General features: G+C 42.2%; 4 protein-coding genes across 12 annotated transcripts; 2 read left to right on the forward strand and 2 right to left on the reverse strand.

Moving 5' to 3' along the window:
• Window positions 1-705: 705 nt before the first annotated feature.
• daw (activin beta chain dawdle) lies at window positions 706-7,611 on the forward strand. 4 transcript variants are annotated; one of them, XM_017241718.3, is made up of 5 exons: window positions 706-1,103; window positions 4,456-5,711; window positions 5,803-6,081; window positions 6,601-6,980; window positions 7,045-7,609. In XM_017241718.3, the coding sequence occupies exons 2-5, from the start codon at window positions 4,757-4,759 to the stop codon at window positions 7,204-7,206; spliced, it is 1,776 nt and encodes a 591-aa protein (XP_017097207.2). In that variant the 5' UTR covers window positions 706-1,103; window positions 4,456-4,756; the 3' UTR covers window positions 7,207-7,609. The 4 variants fall into 4 exon arrangements, with proteins under 4 accessions (XP_017097207.2, XP_017097208.2, XP_070133506.1 ...); XM_017241719.3 differs by lacking the exon at window positions 706-1,103 and adding an exon at window positions 3,843-4,041; XM_070277406.1 differs by lacking the exon at window positions 706-1,103 and having other exon boundaries at window positions 5,487-5,711; window positions 5,805-6,081; window positions 7,045-7,611.
• Window positions 7,612-8,290: 679 nt separating this feature from the next.
• LOC108125316 (pyruvate kinase) lies at window positions 8,291-10,202 on the forward strand. The gene is made up of 2 exons (XM_017241446.3): window positions 8,291-10,012; window positions 10,071-10,202. The coding sequence occupies exons 1-2, from the start codon at window positions 8,368-8,370 to the stop codon at window positions 10,091-10,093; spliced, it is 1,668 nt and encodes a 555-aa protein (XP_017096935.1). The 5' UTR covers window positions 8,291-8,367; the 3' UTR covers window positions 10,094-10,202.
• Window positions 10,198-11,860, reverse strand: G6P (Glucose-6-Phosphatase). The gene is made up of 5 exons (XM_017241625.3): window positions 11,668-11,860; window positions 11,445-11,609; window positions 10,659-11,157; window positions 10,484-10,602; window positions 10,198-10,428 (listed from the first exon to the last, which is right to left on the reverse strand). The coding sequence occupies exons 1-5, from the start codon at window positions 11,751-11,753 to the stop codon at window positions 10,245-10,247; spliced, it is 1,053 nt and encodes a 350-aa protein (XP_017097114.2). The 5' UTR covers window positions 11,754-11,860; the 3' UTR covers window positions 10,198-10,244.
• Window positions 11,861-11,929: 69 nt separating this feature from the next.
• Window positions 11,930-23,260, reverse strand: Duox (dual oxidase). 6 transcript variants are annotated; one of them, XM_070277024.1, is made up of 11 exons: window positions 23,166-23,260; window positions 20,643-21,019; window positions 17,304-17,384; window positions 16,781-17,130; window positions 16,523-16,727; window positions 16,058-16,461; window positions 15,719-15,996; window positions 13,890-15,662; window positions 12,749-13,832; window positions 12,551-12,679; window positions 11,930-12,489 (listed from the first exon to the last, which is right to left on the reverse strand). In XM_070277024.1, the coding sequence occupies exons 2-11, from the start codon at window positions 20,812-20,814 to the stop codon at window positions 12,361-12,363; spliced, it is 4,605 nt and encodes a 1,534-aa protein (XP_070133125.1). In that variant the 5' UTR covers window positions 20,815-21,019; window positions 23,166-23,260; the 3' UTR covers window positions 11,930-12,360. The 6 variants fall into 6 exon arrangements, with proteins under 6 accessions (XP_070133125.1, XP_017097109.1, XP_070133127.1 ...); XM_017241620.3 differs by having other exon boundaries at window positions 23,075-23,260; XM_070277026.1 differs by having other exon boundaries at window positions 23,180-23,246.
• Window positions 23,261-23,541: the final 281 nt, after the last annotated feature.

Raw genomic sequence — 23,541 nt, forward strand, 5'->3', positions numbered from 1 at the left:
AAACAAAAATAAATCGATTACCTCCCAGAAGAGCCCCTTTCACTTATCAACGATGGGGAAAGCGATGGGGGCTGGGGGCTGGGGGCGATCGTCGCTGGTGCGAAAGCATTAGCCATTAAAGACATGTCCGCTATCAGACGACAGGCCGGCAGGTTCCGAACTTTGGACCCGTTGGACCAAGTCCCCCCATCAGTCGGGCAAGGCAGAATACCCCGCCAGTGGATGACTACCAGCCCCAGCCGACGTCAGCTGTGACGAATTGCCCCCATCGAGCTCCAACAGCGAGCTCCAACATCGAACATGATACGTGGGGCTTGGAGCATGGAACTTGGTTTGATGCTCGGCGTGGGTGTTCGATGCAGGAGGCGAACGGAACCGGATTTCGGATCGGTTCCACCGTAGCCATTGCACCTTATCAGTTATCAGCTCAGCAGCTCTCTCCCGGCTCTCAATTAAAAAAATAAAAATATTGCGCATCACTTAATAAGTCACAGCACCGTCGAAGGAGTGCGCCAATCATTTATGTATGTCTGTTATCAAACAACGCGCCTGTCTGCGGGCTGCAGACTGGGCCATACCCATACCCATACCCGTACCCGTACCCACTCTCGCACCCATTCCCCATCACACCCATACAGCTACAGATACAGATACAGATTGTCATACCAATTCCAGGGCAGCCTTTGCGGTTGCTGTCGCCCATCGTTGAATTATTCACACGCAGACGTTCTCGACGATCGGACCAAAATCCAATAATTTTATACGACCAGTAACCCCAGTTGGGTGACAAATACAGTTTAAAAATCCTGATAAATAGTGCTCTAGGTGGAATTCCACGAAAAACACCTCGTCGTCATTAAAAAAAGGGGAAAACATAAGGCCTTTGTATTTGTTGAATAAAATAGTGGCTTGTCACTCTGAGGAGATCAAGTTCAAATGGTGAAATAAAAACAATGATAAGTCAGTGCAAATGAATTGCAAAAAGGCACAAAATAAGCAAAAACTGATTTTCTAAAATTCAAGGACGTTCTAAAAGCAACAATATTAAAAGGCTTAAAGGGCTTACTTTTTTTTTATAAACCACCAATGGATTACTAACTAAGGTGAGTTATATAATGCTACAATTTGGTTTTAAAGAATATTCCAGCAGTTTAAATCAAAGAAATTATTACGAACTTTATGGCTTAATAAAAGTTTATAGAGATATAAAAATTATATTCCCATGAAACACATTATTCAGCAAAATGTGGGTAATTGGGAGTTTTCCCAAGACATAAAAAGTGAAATATTTGATTGAAGTCTAATATGTTACTTTTGATAGGTTTATCATCGATTGATTAGTAAATGGCCTTTTTTCAATATACTTTTCATAACCTAAAAATTGTATTACCTGAAGTGTGACACATTTGTGGAATTTTTGGCAAAAAAAACGTATTCCCAAGTGAATTTAGAAAATCCTGAAATTTATTTGAACATCAGCAGTCAGCGTGTGGGGGAAAAAGTATTAAGGCAGATTAATTTGCGTTGCTGCTGCCAATCGGGGCAATCTCCGTGAGCGGTTCCAAAGTTCACTAGCGAGACATGCTGCCAGGCGGTGATCACCGTACCCAGTAAACAGAATGTACAGCAGCGTTTGGGAGATTTATTGCCAAAAACCAAGCCAGGAGACAGCGCATTTTTCGCAGTGCATTCAACTGCTGGCGAAAGAAATGCAAGTGATAATGCCCGCCAATTACGATAGCCCCAGCCGCTGCCCCGTAATTAATGCGAAAATGATACTGGGAGTTGTGCGGATGGAAAACCCCCAAGAAGAGTCGTCAAGTCAGTCGGGGAGCCACTCAATGCTGCTGTACTTTGCACCTCCCATCGCTCTGTCAGAGCTCGGTGCAGTGCCGAGCCGACCAGAGCAACTCATCTTGAAATCCAACTCGAAAACCCAACTAAAAAAAAAATAAAAAGCTCCGATTTGCATTGGCTGGCGTTGGCAACCGGGAGCCCGTCGCGATCACGCGCTGTCAATGTGGTCAGTGACGTCGCTGTAGCGCTGCCCCACTCGCTGGGCCTCGAGTGACCTTCTTCGGGTTCTGCCCCTTAGCACAGTTATCACCCCTTTGCCACGCATTCCGACGAGCCACACGCCTTTGGTCGATTTCTGCTACTGATAACTCGGACAGTGCAGAGCCTTGATTGCGTCAAAAAGTGTGCCGCATGTCACGTGTGTGGTGATGCCCGCTGCCACTTCCTCATCCGATCCCGTCCAATCGGCTTTTGATCTGTTATGACAGCCCCCCTGCTGCCATGATCGGCGTCATTTGGGGTGATGGGGTAAAAACTGAGATTTGGGAACGTGGCAAACCACGTCGTTTGTCGTTTGTGGAAAAATATGCGATGAGTTGATAAGTACGGCGACCTATGTTTAAAATCAAGGACGAAAAATAATTCTTAATAATATTTTAATAAATTTATATAACTTGTTAAATGCCAAAACCCAAAATGTACAGACATAACCTGTATTTTGTAATATCCTTTTGAATCAGCCCCCACTCAGGTTTCATTAATCTGTCATTCAACTCTTGTACAAAGTTGCAAAAACGCCTATCTGTACAGAATTCTTAGTATTTATTTGAATTTAATTAATGCCTATACACAGTTAGTTTCTATTTAATATGATGATCTAATTTTTTCTAGAAGTTCTCAGCCTACGAGTGTGAAGAAGGCACGTGTTCCGTTTTAAAACCCCATTTAAATCGAAAGCTGTACAACTCGTGATTTGCTTTGGCCTTCATTTTAGTTTTCTTGACCTTACCCGACTGTTCCACATTTAGCCTAGAACGAAAAGAAAAAAAAAAAAATAAAAAATCTGGCTGATGAAATTCCCAAACAGAAATATATGTATATTCGCCCGTGAATCGCCCACTTAAAACCCCCATAAATTTTCCAACCGCCACACTTTCATTTGAATATTCCCCCTTATTGGAAATCGGAAAGTAAAGGCAAAAGTTGACGATTTGAGAGGCGGCGCCAATCATTTAGAATGCAAGTGCTTTTTTAATCGGTCGCTTCGATTACCCAAATCCGATTAACTCATATACTAGTAAGCATCGTTAATTGGTCGTTGGATTCGTGCCATATTTCATGCTCCCGTTTATATGAAAAGAAAAAAAAAAGTCGTACTGACACAAAACTGGCAAGTACAACCATAAAATATTTGAGGTGGGGCGCAAAAGGGGGAGGCTCTTATCAGCAACGTGTTCACTATTAATTGATTGACACACAATCGCGTCGGATCATCAAAGTAAAGCTTGATTGCGCTTCGGGGTAATTAGCATGAATGGCTATTCGGCCCGATCCGATCCGATACGATCCAATCCGATCCGATTGAATTCCATCCGCTTCAATCATAAATTCAATCGAAACCAAAATTGCCCATTGCGGCTAAACGCTTCCGAAAAATGAAACGTGACCGGCGCCGTCTAGGGGCGTGGCACTTACAGGTGGGCTGCGGAACCAAAAATAAAACTGCAAGCAAGAAATTTTATGCAGATCGCATTTTAAAATTTTTTTTTTTAGCATTTTCTTGAGGCTGATGCAATGAGCGAGACAATTTGCATATGCACTTGTCTTTGCCGAGAGCGACATGTAACCGTAACCGTGGTCTCGGTCTCAGAGGTCTGGGAATTCGAGTTATAGCCGCGTAATCGCATACCGATCGGTCTATGTTCGGGTGACTTCGGCTCGTATTCTCTCTCTGTCTGGCCCGCTTGCGGAACGATCAATCAGCGGCCATCGTCACATAAATTGTTCTACTAATCAGCCAACCGCTTCATTCATTCACAACTCGTTTGCGCTGTCGCATGTCCGAAAGGAAGCTAATAAAAAATATATATACTCCCGATCCGTATAAGCGGCCGAAAAAAAAAAATAAGAAGCTCCTCAGAGCTCGCGTTTCGTGTCCGGGTTCAAAGTGATCACCGTTGCCCCCCCCGGCGACTTGGGTGCCAAGTCATCAAATTCCAATAAAGCCAACCGGAGTGCCCCACGGTACGTGTGTGGTCCGTCTAATTGAGACCTAATTGCACCTGCTTATCAGCAACCCTGCTCGAAACTACGCTCCGGTTTAGGTCCTGGACCGGACCGATTAGCAGCCACAACCTGCGGGCTGTGCGCAATTTCGTTGAGATAACCTTAACAAATAAAATTTGTGCACGTTTTGCTTGAGATTTTAAAGCGAAACTAAATCTTTTTTAAATTAATGTCAAAGAATATTTGCACTTTGTCTCGTTATCGTTTTGAGCTTGGCAAGTAAATAAATGACGAAATACCTGAAAGAATTTAGTGAGATTTTCTTATGAAAAGTGATAAAATTAAAGAGAATTTACAATTAAAAAAAAAACTTAATTTTATGAAAATGATTTCATGTATATTAATAAAAATATAATTGTCTTTTATTTGCAGACATAAATATTAGAAATCTATAAACTTTAAATCATGCATCGTCGAGGCGAATAATTTGTGATAAATTATAGAAAATTAAAAAAACGTGATTGAAGAAAACGTTAAAACGGCACAACCCAGTGAGCACAGATTCAATTCTATGTGTTTTGTAATTGAAGAAAGGACAGTTATTGATGTGTTAATGCTGCCAAACAGATAGTTATCAGCGCCATTCTAAAAGTCAAATTTGAGTGACAAAAAATTAACCAACAAAGTAATTAAATTTACAAACCCATTTCCGAAAAAATATCAAACAAAGAAAATGGCGAAATACTTTATTACTCTGGTGCTGTTGGTGTGCCTGGCCTTGGAGAATAATAACATTTACAATCGCCTGCATGCCCGATCGCATCCCAGCTCCCGTGGCGACATCCTGCGTCCGCACCCCAAGCACCAGCCACATCCTCTAGTGCAGCACACCTCTCAGCAGCTGCAACAGCAGCACCACATCCGCCAAAAGAGATCAAGGCAGTTGAAGCATGCAGAACCGGATCCAACCAGCGAGGAGGACGAAGCACCGATCAGCCAGGAAGAGTACTACGCCAGACTGAGGCGACATGTCCTGCATCAGCAGGAGCACCTGATGGAGCAGGAGCGTAGCTACAACCACCATGCCCCGGAGCACTTGCCGTTGCCTCATCTGTGGCAGCTCCTGCTCGAGCAGGACGAAAAGGACCACCGCAACCAAAACCCAATCGAGAGCGATGACTATCCCCGCATGTTTGGTGATGCCCCCCAAGTTGCATCCTCCTCATCCGACGATCTATCCGATCTGGACCTAACTCCTTTGGAATTTGCCCGAAATGAACTAATGGCAGAGGATCGCAGGCACCAGCTGGAAGAGGAGCTGGAGCAGAAGCACGAGAAGGACCAGGAAGTAGAGCCTGAGCCACCAGTAGTACCCGATGCCCATTTGCTGGAGAAGAATATCACCATTTCAGTAAAGTCCAGCGGCGGCGGCTGTCCCAAATGCGAAAGCAATCGCCAAGTAGAGCACATCACTGAGGAGCAGCTAACCCACCTCCGCATTGAGTTCGTGAAACAGCAGATCCTGGAGAAGCTACGCCTTAAAGAAAGCCCAAAGGTGGCTGCCGTGGAGCTCCCGAAACCCATTTTCGAGGGTGTGACTCTCTCCCATCCTGATGACTCCACCAAAAACAAGGAACTCGACGATTATTATGCACGAACCAGCAAAAAGTTTATACTGCTTAATAGAGGTGAGTGATCTTTACAATAAAATTTATAATTTAAATAATAGCTTACTTTAAAAGATAGTATTAAAATTAATTTATTATTTATTATTTTCAGAGCATGTTGAATGCCAGCGCATGGGTTCGAAGCCGTCAATGTGCTTCAGTTTCAAGATCGATGATCCGAATACCGAAGGATTCGATGTTAGCACCGCCGTTCTGTGGCTCTACAAGAACAAGCAGAATCGCACCGCAGTGGTTGAGGAAGGTCCCCAACTGAACAGCACCCAGAAGCAGCAGACAATCGTGGTCTCTGAGGTGGAGGTGGAGCAACAGGAAGACTCCAAGTACTTGCCAGTGGCCAAAACCATTGCCATTCAGTCGGTGGATGCACAAGGTAAGCATCGTCACACTCTAATCAATGAAAATTTTAAAAGAATCGAATCAGCACGTTTGGACCTTTGATCAGCAGTTAAGCTGCCAAAACTGACCCTAATAGCCCTAGGAAAGAAATCAAATTCAGTGACACCCTCTATATTATAGGGGAATTAAAAAAAAAATGGTATTGCTGGCAGATAAGTGGCAACGTTGACAACCGCTGACCGCTTCATCATTGTTTGTTTTTTCAATTAGACAGATCATTTCGCAGATTCGTGATAGGACCGCCGCAGATTCGTGTGGGTGAATAACATGACAAAATACTGAAAACACTGAACTTTGGCCAAAAGGCATCAACGTCCGTCTTACCCCCGAAAATAGGAGTTTCTGGGGTCATTCGCTTGATAAGAAAAAACATTTCAAAATATTATTCTAATTGAAAAGTAAACAAGCCAAAGGGAAAAAGCTTCTCCTGGTCTAGGCTTTAAAGGGTATTTATCAAGTAAACTAACCTTTTTTTCTTGATCTATATTTTTAGATGAGTGGATGAAAATCGACATCGAATGGCCCATCAAGCGCTGGATAGGCAGCCACGAACTGAGCCATCTCATCCATATATCCTGCGAGTCCTGCGACGTCAGCAGCATGGAGGAGATCATTTCGGTGGACAAGGACTATCGACCATTCATCATGATCGATACGCAGAGCCGGCGAACGAAATCCCGCCAGAAGCGAAGCATTAATTGTTCCAGTGGCGTTACCGAGTGCTGTCGGGAGCAGCTTTACATCTCCTTCAAGGAAATCGGCTGGAGCAACTGGATCCTGCAGCCGGAGGGCTACAATGCCTATTTCTGTAGAGGATCTTGCAGCTCAGTGGCGAGCGTAACGCAAGCAGCCTCCCATCACAGCTCCTTAATGGTAAGAGTCACAGTCTTAATATACTTATTCTACAAAAACTAATAAATGTTTCATTTATTTTCAGAAAATTCTATCGACAAACAATGCAAACAAGTCGCTAGAGTTGGTGCCTTGCTGCACCGCCAAACAGTATTCCTCGCTGCAGCTGGTCGTGATGGATTCGAGCAACACGGCCACGTTGAAGACCCTGCCCAACATGGTAGTGGAGTCGTGCGGCTGCAGATAGTCGGTGTCTGGACCAGAGATCTACACTAGTTCCGCTGGCTATCAACCAACTAACATATCGGACAAATTAGACGTAGCTTTCACTCCATTTCACCTAGAGTTCAGATCCATTTCTCTTCAATTAATTTAAACTCATTTTCCAGGCATTTACATTAGTGTTATTAAATTAATGATAGTTATCCTAAGAGCATGCGCTGCCATTAGTTTTAGTTGCAATTAATTAATGCCTTAACATAAAGCTAATGTAAAAGGTACTTAAGCGCTCGAAGTATATAGGAAGTTAGCCACTAGCTCAAATCAGTTAGGAGTAATAATAGTTAACTAAAATTAGTTGGATTGTGAAGTAGAGCGTATTTAATATTTGATGATGAAAAAAGTATAGAAAAAATATAAATAAAACTCTTTTGAAAATAAAAAACCTTTAGTAATGAGTCGGGGGAGGGGGATCTAAGAACGAAAAGGTATAACTTTCGCCTTTCGGATATTAGCCAAGTTATGGAAAAGTTCTGGAAAACCATGTTAACCAAGCTAAGAACAGAATATCCAAATAGTTTACTTGGTTACCTATCAAATATTTCAGTTAATTTTTGTCGGATTTGGAAAAGGATTACCATTTAGTAATCAGGAAACTCATTGCCTTTATTCTGCATCAAAACATTACAAAAATTTGAAATAAAATTTTTGCTCGTGTTTTAGCCAAAATCATGATGGTAACATCCTATGAAAATTTGCAAAATTGGGGTAAGATTTTAGTTGGCCAGGTTTTGATGCAGAATTATTCTACTACTAGGAGATCTAAGACCGGGAAGGTATAACAATCAATGATAGGATAATTATTTTTCGAGTTATGGATGTTTTTCTGAAAAAAATCCCGCCGGAAACCCTTCTTGACCAAGCTAAGAACAGGATGTCGGAAATTATTACTTTTGAGACACTTCCTAGCACATATTTTAGTTAGTTCAGTTGTGTGTATTAACCTGTTTTTTCTACCATAGTTCCAATCACTATAATTTGCTTCCTTCGTAAAGATTCTCTCTCACATTTGCTATATTCCTATGATTTCAAAACCTTCTGGTCAAATTTGTTTTGTATTCTTGTCAGACTAAAAGGTATAACTTTAAAAAATTGTATCAAAATTTTAGTTTTTTTTTAAATAAAAAAAATGGCTCAATCTGCGACTCCTGTGCTGAAGGAGGGCTCTACCCAACTAGATCACATCTGCGAGCTAGAGATCTCCCACCCAGCCACGCACCATCGTCTGGTTTCCTTGATAGCAACTATATCCCATAGTTCGCGGAACCTGGACACAATCTACCACATGATATTAAAGGGCGTTAACATTTTCCGGCTGAACTTTTCTCACGAGTCCCACGAGATGCATTCGAAGACCCTTGAGCTGGTGCATGAGGCTCTCGAGCGGATCCAGCATGAGACAGGACACCTACGAACAGTGGCCATAGCGGCGGACACTCGAGGACCTCAGATCCGAACAGGATTGCTGGATGGAGAGGTGTTTCTGCGCAGCGGTGACAACATACGACTTTCCATTAATCGGGATCTGTACGACAAAGGAAACAAGGAGGCTGTCTATGTCGACTACATGAACATCATCAATCTGACCAAGACGGGTGATCGATTGTTCATAGACGATGGAAAGCTTCTGCTCCACATTATGGAAGTGGGCGTGGACGGGCTACTCTGCGAGGTCATTCAGGGCGGACAGTTGAACAATAATTGCAACGTCATCCTGCCTGAGGTTGAGATAGACCTGCCGGCGGTCTCCGAGAAGGACATGTACGACATTCAGTTCAGCATGAAAGCCAATGTAGACTTTCTCTTTGCGTCGGCTGTTCGCAGTGCCAAGAATGTGAAGGAACTTCGCACTGTTCTGGGTGAGAAGGGGAAGCACATCAAGATCATTGCCAAAATGGACAGCAAGATCGCCCTCAGTCGCTTCTCAGAAATAATGCGAGCGGCAGATGGTCTACTCTTGTCGAGGGCTGATCTCGGCACCCAGATACCCATGGAGAAGCTGTTCATCACCCAGAAGAGCATCCTGGGCCAGTGCAACAAGGCAGGCAAGCCGGTGATTGTGGCCTCCAATATACTGGAAACTATGCGATACCAACTTCAGCCCACTCGGGCAGAGTGCTTTGATCTGGCCAATGCTATTATCGATGGAGCGGACTGCATAATGCTCTCCTCGGAGGTGGCCATCGGGCCCTATCCCAACGAAACCGTAGCCACCTGCGACAAGCTGTGCCGCGAGGCGGAAAAGGTTCTCTGGTTTCGGGATCTCTTCTCGGACCTAGTTAGCGAGGTTCGCGGCGAGCTGGACGCTGCCCATTCGCTGGCCATAGCCTCCGTGGAAACGGCCAAGCGCACCAATGCCACCCTCATTGTGGTGCTGACCAGTTCGGGACGTTCCGCCACCTTGATTAGCAAGTTCCGTCCCCGGTGTCCCATCCTGGCACTTACTCGTTGCGAAAGGACCGCCCGCTGGGTGTATATACACCGGGGTATTCTCCCCGTGGTCTACACTTCTGAACCGAGCAACGACTACACCACGGATGTAGATTCCAGGGTCCAGTTTGCCCTCACCATCGCCAAGAAAGCGGACATCATTAATGACGGGGATCCCATTGTCATTGTGAGTGCCTGGAAGGATGGAGGTGGATTCACGAATAATGTGCGCGTGGTGTACGCTTTCTTCGAGGCGGATAACGTGGACTGCCTCTTCCGGTCGGATAGGCGGCACTCCGTTAAAAACACCAACCTGCAGAAGGAGGGACAGAAAGTCATTGACAGTAAGTACATATTTGTATAATGCTTTTCTTTAATTCCTTAATTTAATTTATTTTACAGCCAAGAAAAGTGTTCAAATATAGATCCTTCGTAAATATTTTGTTCCACATGATGTGATCGAGAAAAAAAAATAGTTTCAGCGAGTCTCATAAAAAGTAAATAAAGTGTTACGTTTATTTTTACAAAATCAAATTTGGCCTAAATTAGTTTTATTTTAAAAAATATAATATAAATCTAGTACAAATTTGTTAAATATTTTAACAATGTCAGGGAGTGAAAAGCATTTCTAGAAAATTCATAGGCTAGGAAAGCAAATCGGCCGTTTTGTTTGGGAGTAGCTTGCCTCAAGCCATAATTAATCAACTCCAAAGCTCCCAAGACACTGCACCTTCGCAAAAATGTCGACTCCTTGCTTCTTCTGCAATAAAAACATTAGTATTTGATATGCCATAGCCCTAAAAAGGGATAATTACTGCTTTGATAGGGGGGATGCCAAAGCCATTCCCATTAGGTTTCCCAAATCTCGGGTCAGTATAAATATGGGACTAGCCTCATGGCGCATGAAGGTGGCTTCGGGACACCATTTGAAAGCCTGAAAAGGACATAAGATATTAAAGCTTTAAACTTTATAAGCTTGTGAATACTCACCTCTCTCACAGACCAATGTGGATCGATGCTAAGATGCAGCTTAAGAAAATAAACTCCTATAGCGATTCCTCCTAAAATGATAACCACCATCACAGCACTTCGTCGTCGTGTGGAATATAGGTACTTTATGTTTCCCTCAAAGCAATTTAAAGCTCTGATGCCAAAGTAACTGCCCAGAACGCACTGGTGTAGGAACTCGGTGGCCAGGAAGAGACGGCTTAGCCACATGCAGACCACCACACTGACAATCAAAGGATATAGAAAAAAACGCCAAATGGAGGAACGCCAGTACACATATCTTTGCCAGCAGTGAACGAAGAAAAAGGATGCCAGGATCAGAACAAATACGGTGAAGGTCATTGAGTGGCCACAGGGAAGCCCGCCGCTGGTTTCACAACTCAGATTATTGCTTTCCAGAGCAACCTGCGGCTTGTTAAGCACTTGACCTTTGGCGTATTGCTCTCTGAGCCACCACAAAGGACGCATTTCTGGATAGATCCTGAAAAAACATATACATTTTTATAAAATGGTTAATTTATAGCTTACAAAATTTAAAAAGAATCAAGGTACTTCATTTTCTTTCGGGTTTTTACAAAATAAACACATTTTAAACTTAAAAGGGCTCAGTGCCTAAGAGGACCATTATTTTGTAGCCTACTTTTTTGGGCATGAAGCCCTTGTGTCCTCCAACGATTAAATAACTTGGAACTCTATTCTCCTATACCAAAACTGAACTTTCAAAGGCTTATCTATTAGATTTTAAACTCAATTTTCTTTAAAGCATACCACTTCTCAAAGGAGTTCAAAGTGCTGACCAGAGTAACCGCCGAGAGCAAGTGCGTGAGTAGCTCCTGACTATAGATGCCGGATAGAGGTATTAGGAGATTAAAAAGAATACTGGGCTCCAGATAAATGCTCATAAATCGCCACAAGGGCTCCGCAAAACTTAATCTGAAATTAATGAAACTTAGCTAAGAGAGGGCTTCCAGAAAACACAACCAAAACGAACCGCTCCTGGGCCCATTCGTTGATGCAAAGTTCCCGGTCGAGTAAGGTGCTGTAGGTGTCCATCACCAACAGTCTTAGATTCTCCATGGTTTGGTTTCTTTATTTATTTATTTATTTCGGAAAGCAAAAACCGACTAAACGTAAAAAATAAACATTTGTGATTGCTTGTTTGGGGTGACAGTCATCCTTAAACAGCTGTTTCCGGCGCATGCGCAGTCATTAATCGGAAACTGCTTGATGGCGCCATTTTGAAACCCATTTTGAAACTCGATTCTTTGCGCCTATTCAACATAATCGTAAATTTTTAATAAATAATGCGAATGCTTTACAAAAACTGATAACAAATCATATTTTCAATAAATACACATATACACACATACACATATATAAGTAGAGGCCGTTTTGTTGTTCTTTCATTTGTTTCTCTTGCTGGTTTTTTGTATCAATGGGATAATTTTTCATAATGCACTAAACGAAACTTGACTAAAATACGATTGAACGCGTAGCTTAACATTAAGAGATATAGATAGAGATAGCGATTTAAGTAAATTGGTTAAACTAATGAATGAATCTTAAGAATCTAAAGAAATCTTAAGAATTATCTGTCGTTCAGAGTGAGGCCGGCAGGTAGAACGGAGGATGACAGGGCCCTCCCGGCAGTTGGCAGGATTAAGTACAAATCGCTGGCGAACACTTAGCCAAAGTTCTCAAAGTGGTGAATGAAATAAGGCAATTTTCGTGTTTTATTCACTTCATCACAGGCAGACATCACGCTCTTGGTCAGCGGTCGTGGGCCGCAGGAGAAGACTCCTATTTTAGATACCTAAAAAATACAAATGATAAATTACTTTTATGTTTATGAAAAAGGTATAAAAATAACTCACATAAGAGTGCTTCTTTTGAACAAACTTCAGGAAGCTGGACATATCCGGTCGCCCGAAGTGATTGACTGCCTTAAGACCCGTAAATATGGAAGTCTTTGACAGTCGCTGGAAGTGGTTTTCACAGATGTACTGAAAACAAAACATATATATTTATTAATAAATAAAATCTACAACATAAAAGTTTCATCAAATACTTACCAACATTGTTGTTCGCAGATCAAATTTGTGGAAGAACTGCGTGATGAATATGTGTATTTCCAGCACATTGGTTACATCCTTCTTCTCCACATCGCGTAGCACATCGATGAACCATTCAAAGTGCTTGTGCGAGGGACAGATCCACAGGAAGTACACCTTCTTACAGGCAACTCCCGAGTACCGATTGGTACTGGTTCCAAAGACCAGATCGTTGAGAATGGACGCGTACGGGGTCACCCCGATGCCACCGCCCACCATGACGGCCACCTCGAACTTGTACCAGTCCTGATTACCGCCCCCGAACGGTCCTTCGATGCGGATCTTGGGCTGGTCCTCTGGATTGTAGTTGCAGGGATCGAAGTAGTTTCGCAACTTCCAAGTCCATGGTCCCTGGGCCTTAATGTGGCAGCTGAGGAAGTTCTCGTGCGGGGCGGAGGTCAGCGTAAAACTGTGCATCTCATGCGGCCTGAATGCTGTGCACGACAGACGCACCCACTGGCCAGACAGGTACTTCAGGTTGGGCGGCCGATAAAACTTGATCTTGATTACATCCGAGGGCAGAAGGTCGGTTTCAATTACATCCAGTGCCATGTACTTGGTGCGCAGGGAGACGATCTTGTCCAGGGTGTAGACAATGCCCGGACCCAGGAAGAACATCCAGAAGCGAGGTGGACCTGTCAGTCTGGCCAGCCCGTGGATCAGACTTAGCAAGTAAAGGCCGATGTAGAGCGTGTGCATATTCCAGAAGAAGTTGTACGCCTTCTTTCGTATCGTGGGATGGGCAAACACAAAGATGATGCACATGATGATGAAGAGAAGGACGCCTGTTGTGCCAGTTACTGTCTGGAAGAGCCAGAAGGTGATGTCTGGCTTATAGTCCGAGGCGAAGTGCACCTCCCGGGTCAGGCAGCGCAGATTCTCATGCGACTGGGTAGACACATGGTAGAAGTTGACTATGTGACCCACGGTGTGCAGCACGGAGAAGAAGAGCGCCGTGCAGGCTGCAATCTTGTGGAACTGGATATGCGAATCCAATGGAATGTACTGCTGGATGGGGAACTCTTTCAGCTTGGTGATGAGGTTCCTATAGAAAATGCGACTCAATTAGCATTGATTCAGCTTATAGAATGAGGTTTCTTACCTTGACATAGTCAGAAGCAGCAGAGAGTAGCAGAACGAAAGCGAGGCGGCAGATCCTCTGGTGATGGCAATGCCTACACCCATAATGTGCCTCAAATCCGTGTGTTCAGCCATAAAGGAATAGTGAATGAATCGCTCCACAAACAGGACAATGGTCACCACGTAGAAGAGGAAAAGATAGAAAATGTTCTGGCGGTTCTCCTCGAGGAACGTGATGTAAGCATCCCACTTGCCCAGCAGCCAGTGACGCGGCTTGTCCTGCATCGGTTCAATATTAAAGGACGTCATACGTGCCACATTCGTGGAGGTGTCCAAGAAGTTCTGTTTGGCGCCCTTGCAATCCAGTCCAATGGCCACAAAGTCACCCTTGTATTCCTTCATCATGAGCTTAAAGTCCTGATAGGTTAGGTGGTTCTTGTGCTCCAAGCCCACGTCCTGAAACATGCCATCTATCAGCTCGGTGACCTGGTCATCGCCCAGGCTCGTTGTCCTTGCGATCTCCACAAGGGATCGCATCATCTCGCTCAGCTCGCCCTTGTCGATGACTCCATTGCGATCGTTGTCGCACATGTCGAAAATAATCCTCAGCTTGTCGTCCGTCTTTCCGCGCGAGAACAGCACCACAGTCTCCAGAAACTCTTGAAAACTGATTCGGCCGTCTTGGTCCTTGTCCACGATGTTGAACATTTTGCGGACAAACATGTCGTTCGGTTTCATTCCCAGAGCAGCGGCAAACTCCGCCTTGGACAGACTAGTGCGCATCACGGTCATCACCTCTCCGTCGCTGGAGGCATCCGACCGCCTTCGTCGTTCCCCTGGCCGCAGGCCAAAGGTCAGGGCGTAGGCCTCGCGGAAGAAGTACTCCAACCGCTTCTGGCGACGTTCGCGGGTCTCGGCACGGGCCAGCATGATGTCCCTGTTGACCTCCATCACGGTCAGCTCCTTTTTGTGCAGCAAAAGGAAATCTTCCAGCTTCTTCACAAACTTACGACGAGCTCCGTAGGACTCCAACTCCAACACTAAATCATGATCACTGGGCACTCGCAGCAGGATATAGGGCTTCTTCTTGATGTGATTCGTGGCGGACTCCTCTACGCTGACCACGTCCACGTGCTGGAGGCTGAAGGTTCGCAGCTTCTCGCCCTTCCTATCCACAGTATAGATGGCTGCCTCGGGACCGAACTTGACTGTAACCAAACGCTTGTGATTGGCATGCAGCCACTCCCTCGCCAGCATCTTGTCCACAGAGCCCTTGTGCTGGGGAGCTCGCAGCGCCTCTTGCCGGATCTTCAGACGCCGACGCTTGCTGTTCTGAAGCTTGACCACGCAGTAACCAGCTCCAGCACACAAGATGGGCACAAATCCCAGAAAAACGCACACGTAGATGAACATTAGCTCGGAGCCAGAGAAGTAATCGTAGCCCTCCAGGTAAGTGCAGGGCTCTAGCTCAGTGGCATTCAGCTGCATGGGCTGCGGGCAGGGATCCCCCTTGCGCCACATAAATACGTCCTTTTGGATCTCATCGACGGCCACGTCTGTGCTGTTCACAATAATGTCCCACAGTGTGATTTTACGCAGCTCCGCAATCTCCTCAGGTGTGAAAATTCCGTTCCGTTCATTCTCGAACCAGAAGCGGTCGGCATCACGGAGGCGCTGGAACTGCTCCTTAATCACAGCCGTAAAGAACTCTCCGGGTTGGCCGTAGGACTCCAGCATGCCACCCACATAGACGTCCACATCGTCCAGCTTGTTCTTGTAAGCCTCCTTCAGCATGCTAAGGAAAAGGTAAAGTTTAACAAAAATTGTATTTGAAATCTTAGCAGGACTTACTCCAAGAGTTCGGGCTGCGTTTCAAAAAGCGGAGGATTGATGTCCGTCCAGGTCTTGTGCCTCTTCAGGCCGTAGGACTCTCTAGCTGTATTGTAGTCTGGCAAGCCATTATCGCGACCACGCATGATATTGAGAGCTCCCAGGTCTCGGCGCGTAAACTCCATTGGTCCAAAAAGCTTGTCCCGCACATCGGAGCATAGGACGGGGTCCTCCCTTTCGGATATCTGGGAAGCTAGACCCATGAGAACCTCTTCCACGCTGGTATCGGTAAAGAATCCCTGAAAAATGTTAAAAACCATTAACATTACTTTTTTTTCACCAGAAAGGATCAGGACTTACGCTGGAGTCCCACCAAGTGGAGCACAGACGTATAGCTGGATATCCCATGGGCGTTTCCTTGAAGTTGCACCGTCCATCACGTCTGTAAATTCCCGGTGGGATCATTGTGTGACCAAAACGAAAGGCAGCCGCTTGAAAAATGTGACCAATCCCAGGATGAACATCTTGCTTGTAGCCGTCGTAGGGCGGCAAAGCTGATCCAAGAAAGGCTGGCAGGTACTCGTAGACAATCACATTCTGCAAACTGGCAATCACTGTGTGGCGAGCCCGTTGATAGATGTCCTCATCGCTCCAATCGGGATGCAGGCGCTTGATGCGCTGGGCAAGAGTGTTGTGCCACCTCAGGAATAAGATGGCGAAGGAGAGCACTGCAGGATTCTGGTTCGTGCGAGGATCTCCCAACACTAAAGATACAATTTCAGATTTAGTTCCAAAGGGTTCAGGGTGTAACGGATGTTTACTTACGAAAGAGTCTCTCCGGACTGAGCATCTTCATCACATTTGGCACAGGATTGTTAAAGAGCGGCACCCGCATGGTGTTGCGCACCGGCAGCTTCCCATCCTTTTGCGTCAACAGGGTGCCGTTGTGGAAGGAGCGCATGGCGTTGAGCCAGGCCTCGGAGGTGCTGTAAATGAAACTGCCATCAATCCAAGCAGTCATTTGATTTATCTGCGGAGTAGGCTTTATTGCGATATTGTTCAGACCACGTCACCAGCACCCACCTGTTCTCTGGGCGCGTTCGGGCTCTGTCCGGTGCTCCGGTCGTAAGCCGCCCTATGAAACGGTATGTACTTGTCGCCCCGGCATTCCCGATCGTACATCTCGTCACACTTCTCGATCTCAATGCGATGCATCTCAATCGGACAGCCCGACTCGGAAGCCATCACGATCTCGTTGGCCACCACCTGTCCAAAGAAGGCTAGTAAGGCTGTTCTATTGTATTTCGATCCCAGACCATCCCGGCCGCGCATAAACAATCGGCTGAGCCGGCGGGTGGAGGGCCGGTTGGCTCCTGCCATGGCATAGACACCATCGGAATAAGAGGGCGGTGCCTTGCGAACCAGATGGCTATCTGAAAGACGAGCAAAGGTTATCATTCACATCTGGCGAATATGTAAATTCGAATCAATATGCAAATCCAGATCGAACACATGGCCAACAGATTCTAATTGAAGCGTAATCGTCTGGTTCTACCCTTTTGTGAAAGTTGTCAGCACCTGCCGGACGTTCCAGTCCACGACTTACCTACGGATCCCCAATCTGGATGGGCCAGGTTATTGTACCAGCCGTCGTATCGCTGTTTTTCAGTCTGACTATACATTTTCTCTGAAAAATAAAAAAAAATAAATAAATATAGATATTTTAAGTATATCAAAAATCCTTTTTTTTGGCTCAGCCATATTAGAGCACTAATTTACATATTTGTGTTTGGTTCTCAATCAACTTAATCGTTTTATCATTTCGGAAAATAGTCTACACTCGACTTGTCATCGTAAAACTTAATTAACAGCAAACATTCCTTAATTCTAATTGGTTTTGTCAATCACACACGCGGATAATTGTAGCACATGTTACCAATTGAATGGATAAATGGAGTAAGCACAAGCTGAGTCAATCGGACATTTATGATCTATTTAGTTCGAAAATTATGTTTATACTTATTTAATTGGGCTTTAGCAATATTGAGTTATTTATTGTAATAGTTTTTTAATAATTCTAAACCGATTTATTGTTTACATGGTACTGAAAGAATTAATACTTAAAAACTTTATATAAGTTGTGAATATAAAAATGATTTTTTATGGACGACACCTTTGGGTGATAAAAATCTGCAAGGCGTAATTGTTCTGACGCTAAACGTTTTTATTATGGTTTATTTGCACTGAGGAGACCTAAAACCAGTTATAAAATTACCAAGCCAATGCCCGAAGTCAAAAAAAAAAACAGTACCAAACATTCTAAAAAAAATGTTTAGACGACGAAAAACTCGTAACAGATGTTTAAACCAGTTTTTGTTGTTATTCTAATAGGCTCGAATGAAGCCACAAGATTTTAATTCAGTTATGAAGACACCGGTAATACTTACTTTATTATGTACATACATCATTTTGATACTTTGTTATTATTTGACGGCAAGGCTATGACTTTTGAAGAATCGTCATTGATTGCAGATCATGACTACTTATAGTTGTACTATTTTTAAAGGCATTGGCCAGAAATAGCTTGAGTAGTTTAGTGCTTTGAAAGGAAGTGATGGATGGATGGCTATAACAGAAAGACAAACAAAAATTCAGTCGCATGCCTAAGACAGTTAACTGAGTCAGATCCGGTTAACCAAAACCTGGCCAGAATGCGAAGCTGTCAGAGAGAGGAGGTCTCAGCTGACTCTGCTAAATTATATAAATACAGTGCCGCTCAACTGAATAGGTTCCTACACTCGAATTTAAGATGTTACTTTTTTAAACCTATATCTATTCACTTGAACGGCAATGTAGAAAAACAATCTGCGTTGGCGTTGTACAGAATAAAGTTTACAAAAAAAAAATACATAAGCAACACCTGCATGATGAGAAGCCGCAATCCGGAGACGGTCTCATCTGATACTTGTTGCTCCTTTTTTAGAGTCAAAAAACATGCACGACAACACGGATTCCCTTTACAAAAAAAAAACTAATTTATACGCTGTACCTTATAAAAAATACATTTATGGGGAATTTTTATGTGTTCCCAAGCCCGTTGCTGTCATTCTTCATTGCAGTATCGCACTTTCTGTGCTTTAAGTATGTTACGGCTTTTTTGTACTATCACGTTCGTTTCCTAAGTCTTTTGATTTATGTGCGGAAAGTCGAACAATGCACTTTCGTCTTTGGTTTGTGCGCGACTTAAATGACTTTATATGTTACACATATCTAAAATTACTATTTTTTAAACTATAATAAAGCATTAGGTTAAAAATAATAATTTTTTTTAAAGAATTTTCTAAAAGAATTTCAGTTTCTTTTTATTTTATTAAGATTTTAATATACCCAGCAAATAAAATATTTTAACATATGACCCAGTTGGCATAATTAGTTACATGTGTACTTCATATTTTTTTCTGACTGAATTTCAAAAGCCAAAAAAAACTTTCGCTTTCCGTTAAGAGCCTGTTTACAAAATTAGCACTAATTAAGGAGTAAAAAATAAAATAACGTTGACAGCAACATCTATTTGTTAGCTGTTAATTGGTTGCCAAATCTGACGGAATATAAAAAATGCGCACATGACTTAATTTAAATTTACAATGAAATATAATTCGCACAAATCAGGCAGCTTAATGAGACTCAAAGAATTTATTTCAATTTAAGCAGCCTTATTAAGACTATATAGAATACAAAAGGAATGCAGTAACTCCAATTTTGCGAGTATCTGTTCAAATCATTTTTAATTCATTAATCAAAATACCAATGGTAAGAACCTATTAAAGGTAGTTTACAAAAATATTAGGGGTTTTTTGAGTTGTGAAGAAAATTCTTCAGAGAAATTAGGTACTTTTTGAGATAAATGATTCATATAAAACCCCCCTTTTATTTAGTAACAAATAATATCAAAATGTGCACATCATTTTGTTAACATAATCTACCTTATAAATTTTTCCATAAAAATACCCAAATTAAATTATTAAACAATGGAAAATTTGTACACCGTCCTGAATCCTATTTAGAAAACAAAGTGTTACAAATTAGCACCAGACCCCTGCTGAGATCGGAGATCGCGAAAACTTTCGATTGAACTGCTCATACAAAGAGCAGGAAGACAGTCATGCCACGAAAGGTGGGGTTAGTCTTCACAATGGGATGTATTGAACTTTTGATTGTGTTAATTTCATTACACTAAACGGTTGGAGGAAAAAAATTGCAACTCTCTATGCCGCTGGCTTTCATAAATAAAATTATAAATAAATCAAAAACAATGGAAAGAAAAGACTAGAGGCAACTAGAGAGGCGGTGTGAAGAGAAACCATTGATCGTGCGTTGACATTTGACTCGGGTGGCGATGAGACACACCTCTTTTCAGTGCTTTGCAAACAGGTGCACAGGTGCTATGTAATCAGGGGGTTAGGCAAAAGACTTTAAATTAAATTAAAAGATCAGTTTAGTTTTCCACCAAAAAAGTTTATAAATGAATATGAAATATGCTGTTAATTATTTTGAGTCCTTAGGCTAGACAGTATTTTGTTAGAGCAGCTCTGACAGCTTTATTTAACTAAACCGTCGTAAATTTTCGTAATTCACCAAAGTTGCCCTCCAGCTATCCCATTTACTGTCTAAGTATTCAGTAGTTTAAATTCATTTTGTAAAACATAGCTATGTTTACTTGCAAAATAAGTAAAATACATAAATCATACTGACACTAAGAGATAATTTTTAGTAACGAAAGTTCTGAACTGTAACTATTGTGCAAATAATTAAAATAAAGTCTAATTTAGGCATGAAAACTTTCTATATGATTATTGATCAGATCAGACACAATCCATTCCTATGCAAATAAGGCTAATTGAATTGAATAACCATACAAAAAGATGCGGGGGATGTCTGTACTCACCATAACAATGCACGAAGCCCAGTTCCAAGCTGAGACTAATCAGTAACAATAGCCAGACCCAGCTAGCGGCATATCCCAGCAAATGGAGCCGCGGTGTGCATTTTTTATTTGGACATGGATCTCGATTTTTGCTAGCTGCTGCCCCCTGGCGGGGCGCGCTTGGAACACTCATATTGATTGAAACAATATTTATTATGTATTTCTATTTTGTTTGTTACTAAGCACAAAACTCGGTCGATTACGGTGCAATTTTATTGTTAAATTAATTAAGCAAACTTATGGTATTGAGTAGGTTGATTTTATATTTAATTTTGCATTATTTCACGTTTCATTTTTTGATTATTTATTTCGCACTTAAGGGTTGTACATGTTGATCTCTAAAATTAAAGAAATGAATTGAAGATATATATAATTATTATATCACTTTTATAAAGATTTTCATTAAAAGTTATCATTTATTTGAAACTTTTTAGTTCGTTATTCGTTTTTTAAACCAATATTTAATGGACTCAACCGCAGAAAAGCCCAAGTAAATGCCGAAATGGTTCGTTAATGTTTTCAAATTAATTATATTGCATAAGATAATGCAATATGGTGTATGGCCAAATAAATGGCAAAACAAATAGGCGGATACAAAAAAAAGAGGAGAATGATGGAGAAGGATAGAGGCGAAACTAGAGGCCGGGTTAAACAAACGGAATTGCCCACAAAACAATTGACCTTCTGATGGCTTACAAACCAACATAACGACAAAACGGATTCCATTAGTCATAATCGACAATGCCAGAGAAAGAAGCCGAAAAAAACATATTACTATGAATATGTATAGGTATGGCATACCCATAAAGAAGATATAAAGAGAAGTAAAAAATATATAAAATGCCATTGCACAACTGCAAACAATTAACATTACAACAATGGCAGGCAGAGAGTGCTAAAGCTAACAAAGTCATAAAGACAAGACTACCAACCCTCTCAAAACCGCTAAACATTTTTCAGCCTAATGCATGTTTAGAGATTATTATTAAATTGCCAGGCCAGAGAAAACACTATGCGGTAAAAGCCAAATTCAAATTGTCTGTAAATTGTGGGCGAACCGCCGAAGAAAAGGAGGTGGTGGCGAGCGAGAAAGTCAAGAAAGCGTGGAAGACTGGCTGAACGGCAATAATCACTTTGAAATTACGGTACAAAGCACAAAAAAAGCGTATTTTTTTGTGGTAGAAGCCAAAAGCCGCAACTTTCTGACCATTGAACATAGCCCGCAGCTTCCTCATATCAATTAATAAATATTTCTTTGGCTAATTTCTGAAATGGCTGCGCAAAAATCAAGATAATTTCCGAAACTTATTGAACAACTCGTTTAGTGGACTTGGCATCCAAAACCAGAATTGGCTGCTATTAAATAATATAAAAACGGCAAAGCATTTTTAATGACAATGAACTCGTATATTAAATACATTCGACAAAAATATTTTAATTTTAAGTTTGTCTGCAAAGCACTGGATTTTAATTATTTTTAAACGAAAGAAAATTATATTATTTTGGTATACTTGTTTGTTTTTTAACTTTTGGGAGCGAGTCATACTTTAAACTTGCCGGAATTTAAAAATTCTATAGAAAATCGATGACAAACTCACAGTTCAAGTTAAGTGGTTTTGCGATCTGTTTTTATTATAACAAAAAAAAAAACAAAAAATTTATTTAAAGAACTCCAAAAATGTCATAGAAATTGCTACTTTACGGAAGTGATGTGATGTGAGGGAGTAAAACTCTTTCGGAGATTACTGATGTACTTAAAAGATGATGTTTGCAATAAGAATTTAATTTATGAACAAACTACAAGACCAACAACTGAAAAAAACTAAGCCTGGTATTCAGAGTGTTACTTCTTATTTACCAGATTTTTTAACACTTCTCCTTGGAAACAAATTGTATATGGCCTGTAACTTTGTTGTTTTCTTGGGGTTTTCTGCACAAAAATATTGCGAAAACCCGACTTTGTTATTTGGGAGGTATGGGAGGCTGTGGCAGAGTGTAAAAAAAAAAATAAAAGAAAAAAAAATTAAACACGAAAATGAATTAAATTCATGAACGAAATCGTAAGCAAAGCCAAGACAGCGACGAAGCTTCGAACAAAGAAGACTCGAAACCCCGAAAGGGGACCCCAAAAAAGCCCCACACACACGCAAACACACGGTAGAGCGACAGAGAGGGGCCAATGGATTCAAAGATGAGCAAAAGAGATGGCTGGCGAGCTCCAAAAATTATCCACAAAAATTTGTATCATGTTGGTGGGTGTTTGATTTTTATCGGGTTTTTGCACTACTTTTTTCCGGCAATTTTAAGTATTTTGGCATAACTCCGGTCATCACTTTGCATAAAATAGATAAATTTTGAAAAAAAAACGGCAACAAAGAGCCGCACACACGCACAGCGTACTATACAATAACGGTGAAGACGACGCGGCGCATGCGCGACACGTTTCACATTCACATTCACTCTCGTCTTCGTCTGCAATCTCACCAGCACACACGAACCGGAGCCGGAGCGAGGCGGGAGAGTGTGGAGCGGGTGGGGGGCGAGGGCTCTGGCAGCAACCTGCGTCCGGTGGGGCCTAGAGTTCGATGAAAACTGAGCTCAGCTATGCGGGAGACCTCCACTTTGGAGTTCGGCCCGATGGGAACATCGGAACCGGTCCACAGTGGGCGCTATAGCCTGATCAGTAGCTCTAGCATTAGTAATTTTTTTTTAGAGAAAATAAATAGATTTTAACAAATATTAATTAATTTTAAAAATGTTATTAATGTTTATTTCATTGAAGAAGAATGTATTAGAAGGTAATACTTGTTTTGATTGACCCAGATTGTTAGAAAGATTGTTAGAAAACTATTAGTAATAC

This window comes from Drosophila bipectinata, chromosome 2L (genome assembly GCF_030179905.1).
Source record: "Drosophila bipectinata strain 14024-0381.07 chromosome 2L, DbipHiC1v2, whole genome shotgun sequence".
Classification (NCBI taxonomy): domain Eukaryota; kingdom Metazoa; phylum Arthropoda; class Insecta; order Diptera; family Drosophilidae; genus Drosophila; species Drosophila bipectinata.

Bases quoted from the DNA above. Each gene is read 5' to 3' on its own strand.
- Duox (XM_070277024.1), bottom strand. From the start codon at position 20,814: ATGAGTGTTCCAAGCGCGCCCCGCCAGGGGGCAGCAGCTAGCAAAAAT. The intron at 17,385-20,642 runs GTGAGTACAGAC...TTTATTTTTCAG, and splicing joins GGGCTTCGTGCATTGTTATG to AGAAAATGTATAGTCAGACT. The intron at 15,997-16,057 runs GTAAGTCCTGAT...AACATTTTTCAG, and splicing joins CCACTTGGTGGGACTCCAGC to GGATTCTTTACCGATACCAG.
- LOC108125316 (XM_017241446.3), top strand. From the start codon at position 8,368: ATGGCTCAATCTGCGACTCCTGTGCTGAAGGAGGGCTCTACCCAACTA. The intron at 10,013-10,070 runs GTAAGTACATAT...TTTATTTTACAG, and splicing joins GGGACAGAAAGTCATTGACA to CCAAGAAAAGTGTTCAAATA.
- daw (XM_017241718.3), top strand. From the start codon at position 4,757: ATGGCGAAATACTTTATTACTCTGGTGCTGTTGGTGTGCCTGGCCTTG. The intron at 5,712-5,802 runs GTGAGTGATCTT...TATTATTTTCAG, and splicing joins GTTTATACTGCTTAATAGAG to AGCATGTTGAATGCCAGCGC. The intron at 6,082-6,600 runs GTAAGCATCGTC...CTATATTTTTAG, and splicing joins TCAGTCGGTGGATGCACAAG to ATGAGTGGATGAAAATCGAC.
- G6P (XM_017241625.3), bottom strand. From the start codon at position 11,753: ATGGAGAATCTAAGACTGTTGGTGATGGACACCTACAGCACCTTACTC. The intron at 10,603-10,658 runs GTGAGTATTCAC...TGTCCTTTTCAG, and splicing joins CACATTGGTCTGTGAGAGAG to GCTTTCAAATGGTGTCCCGA. The intron at 10,429-10,483 runs GTAATTATCCCT...TTTTTATTGCAG, and splicing joins GCATCCCCCCTATCAAAGCA to AAGAAGCAAGGAGTCGACAT.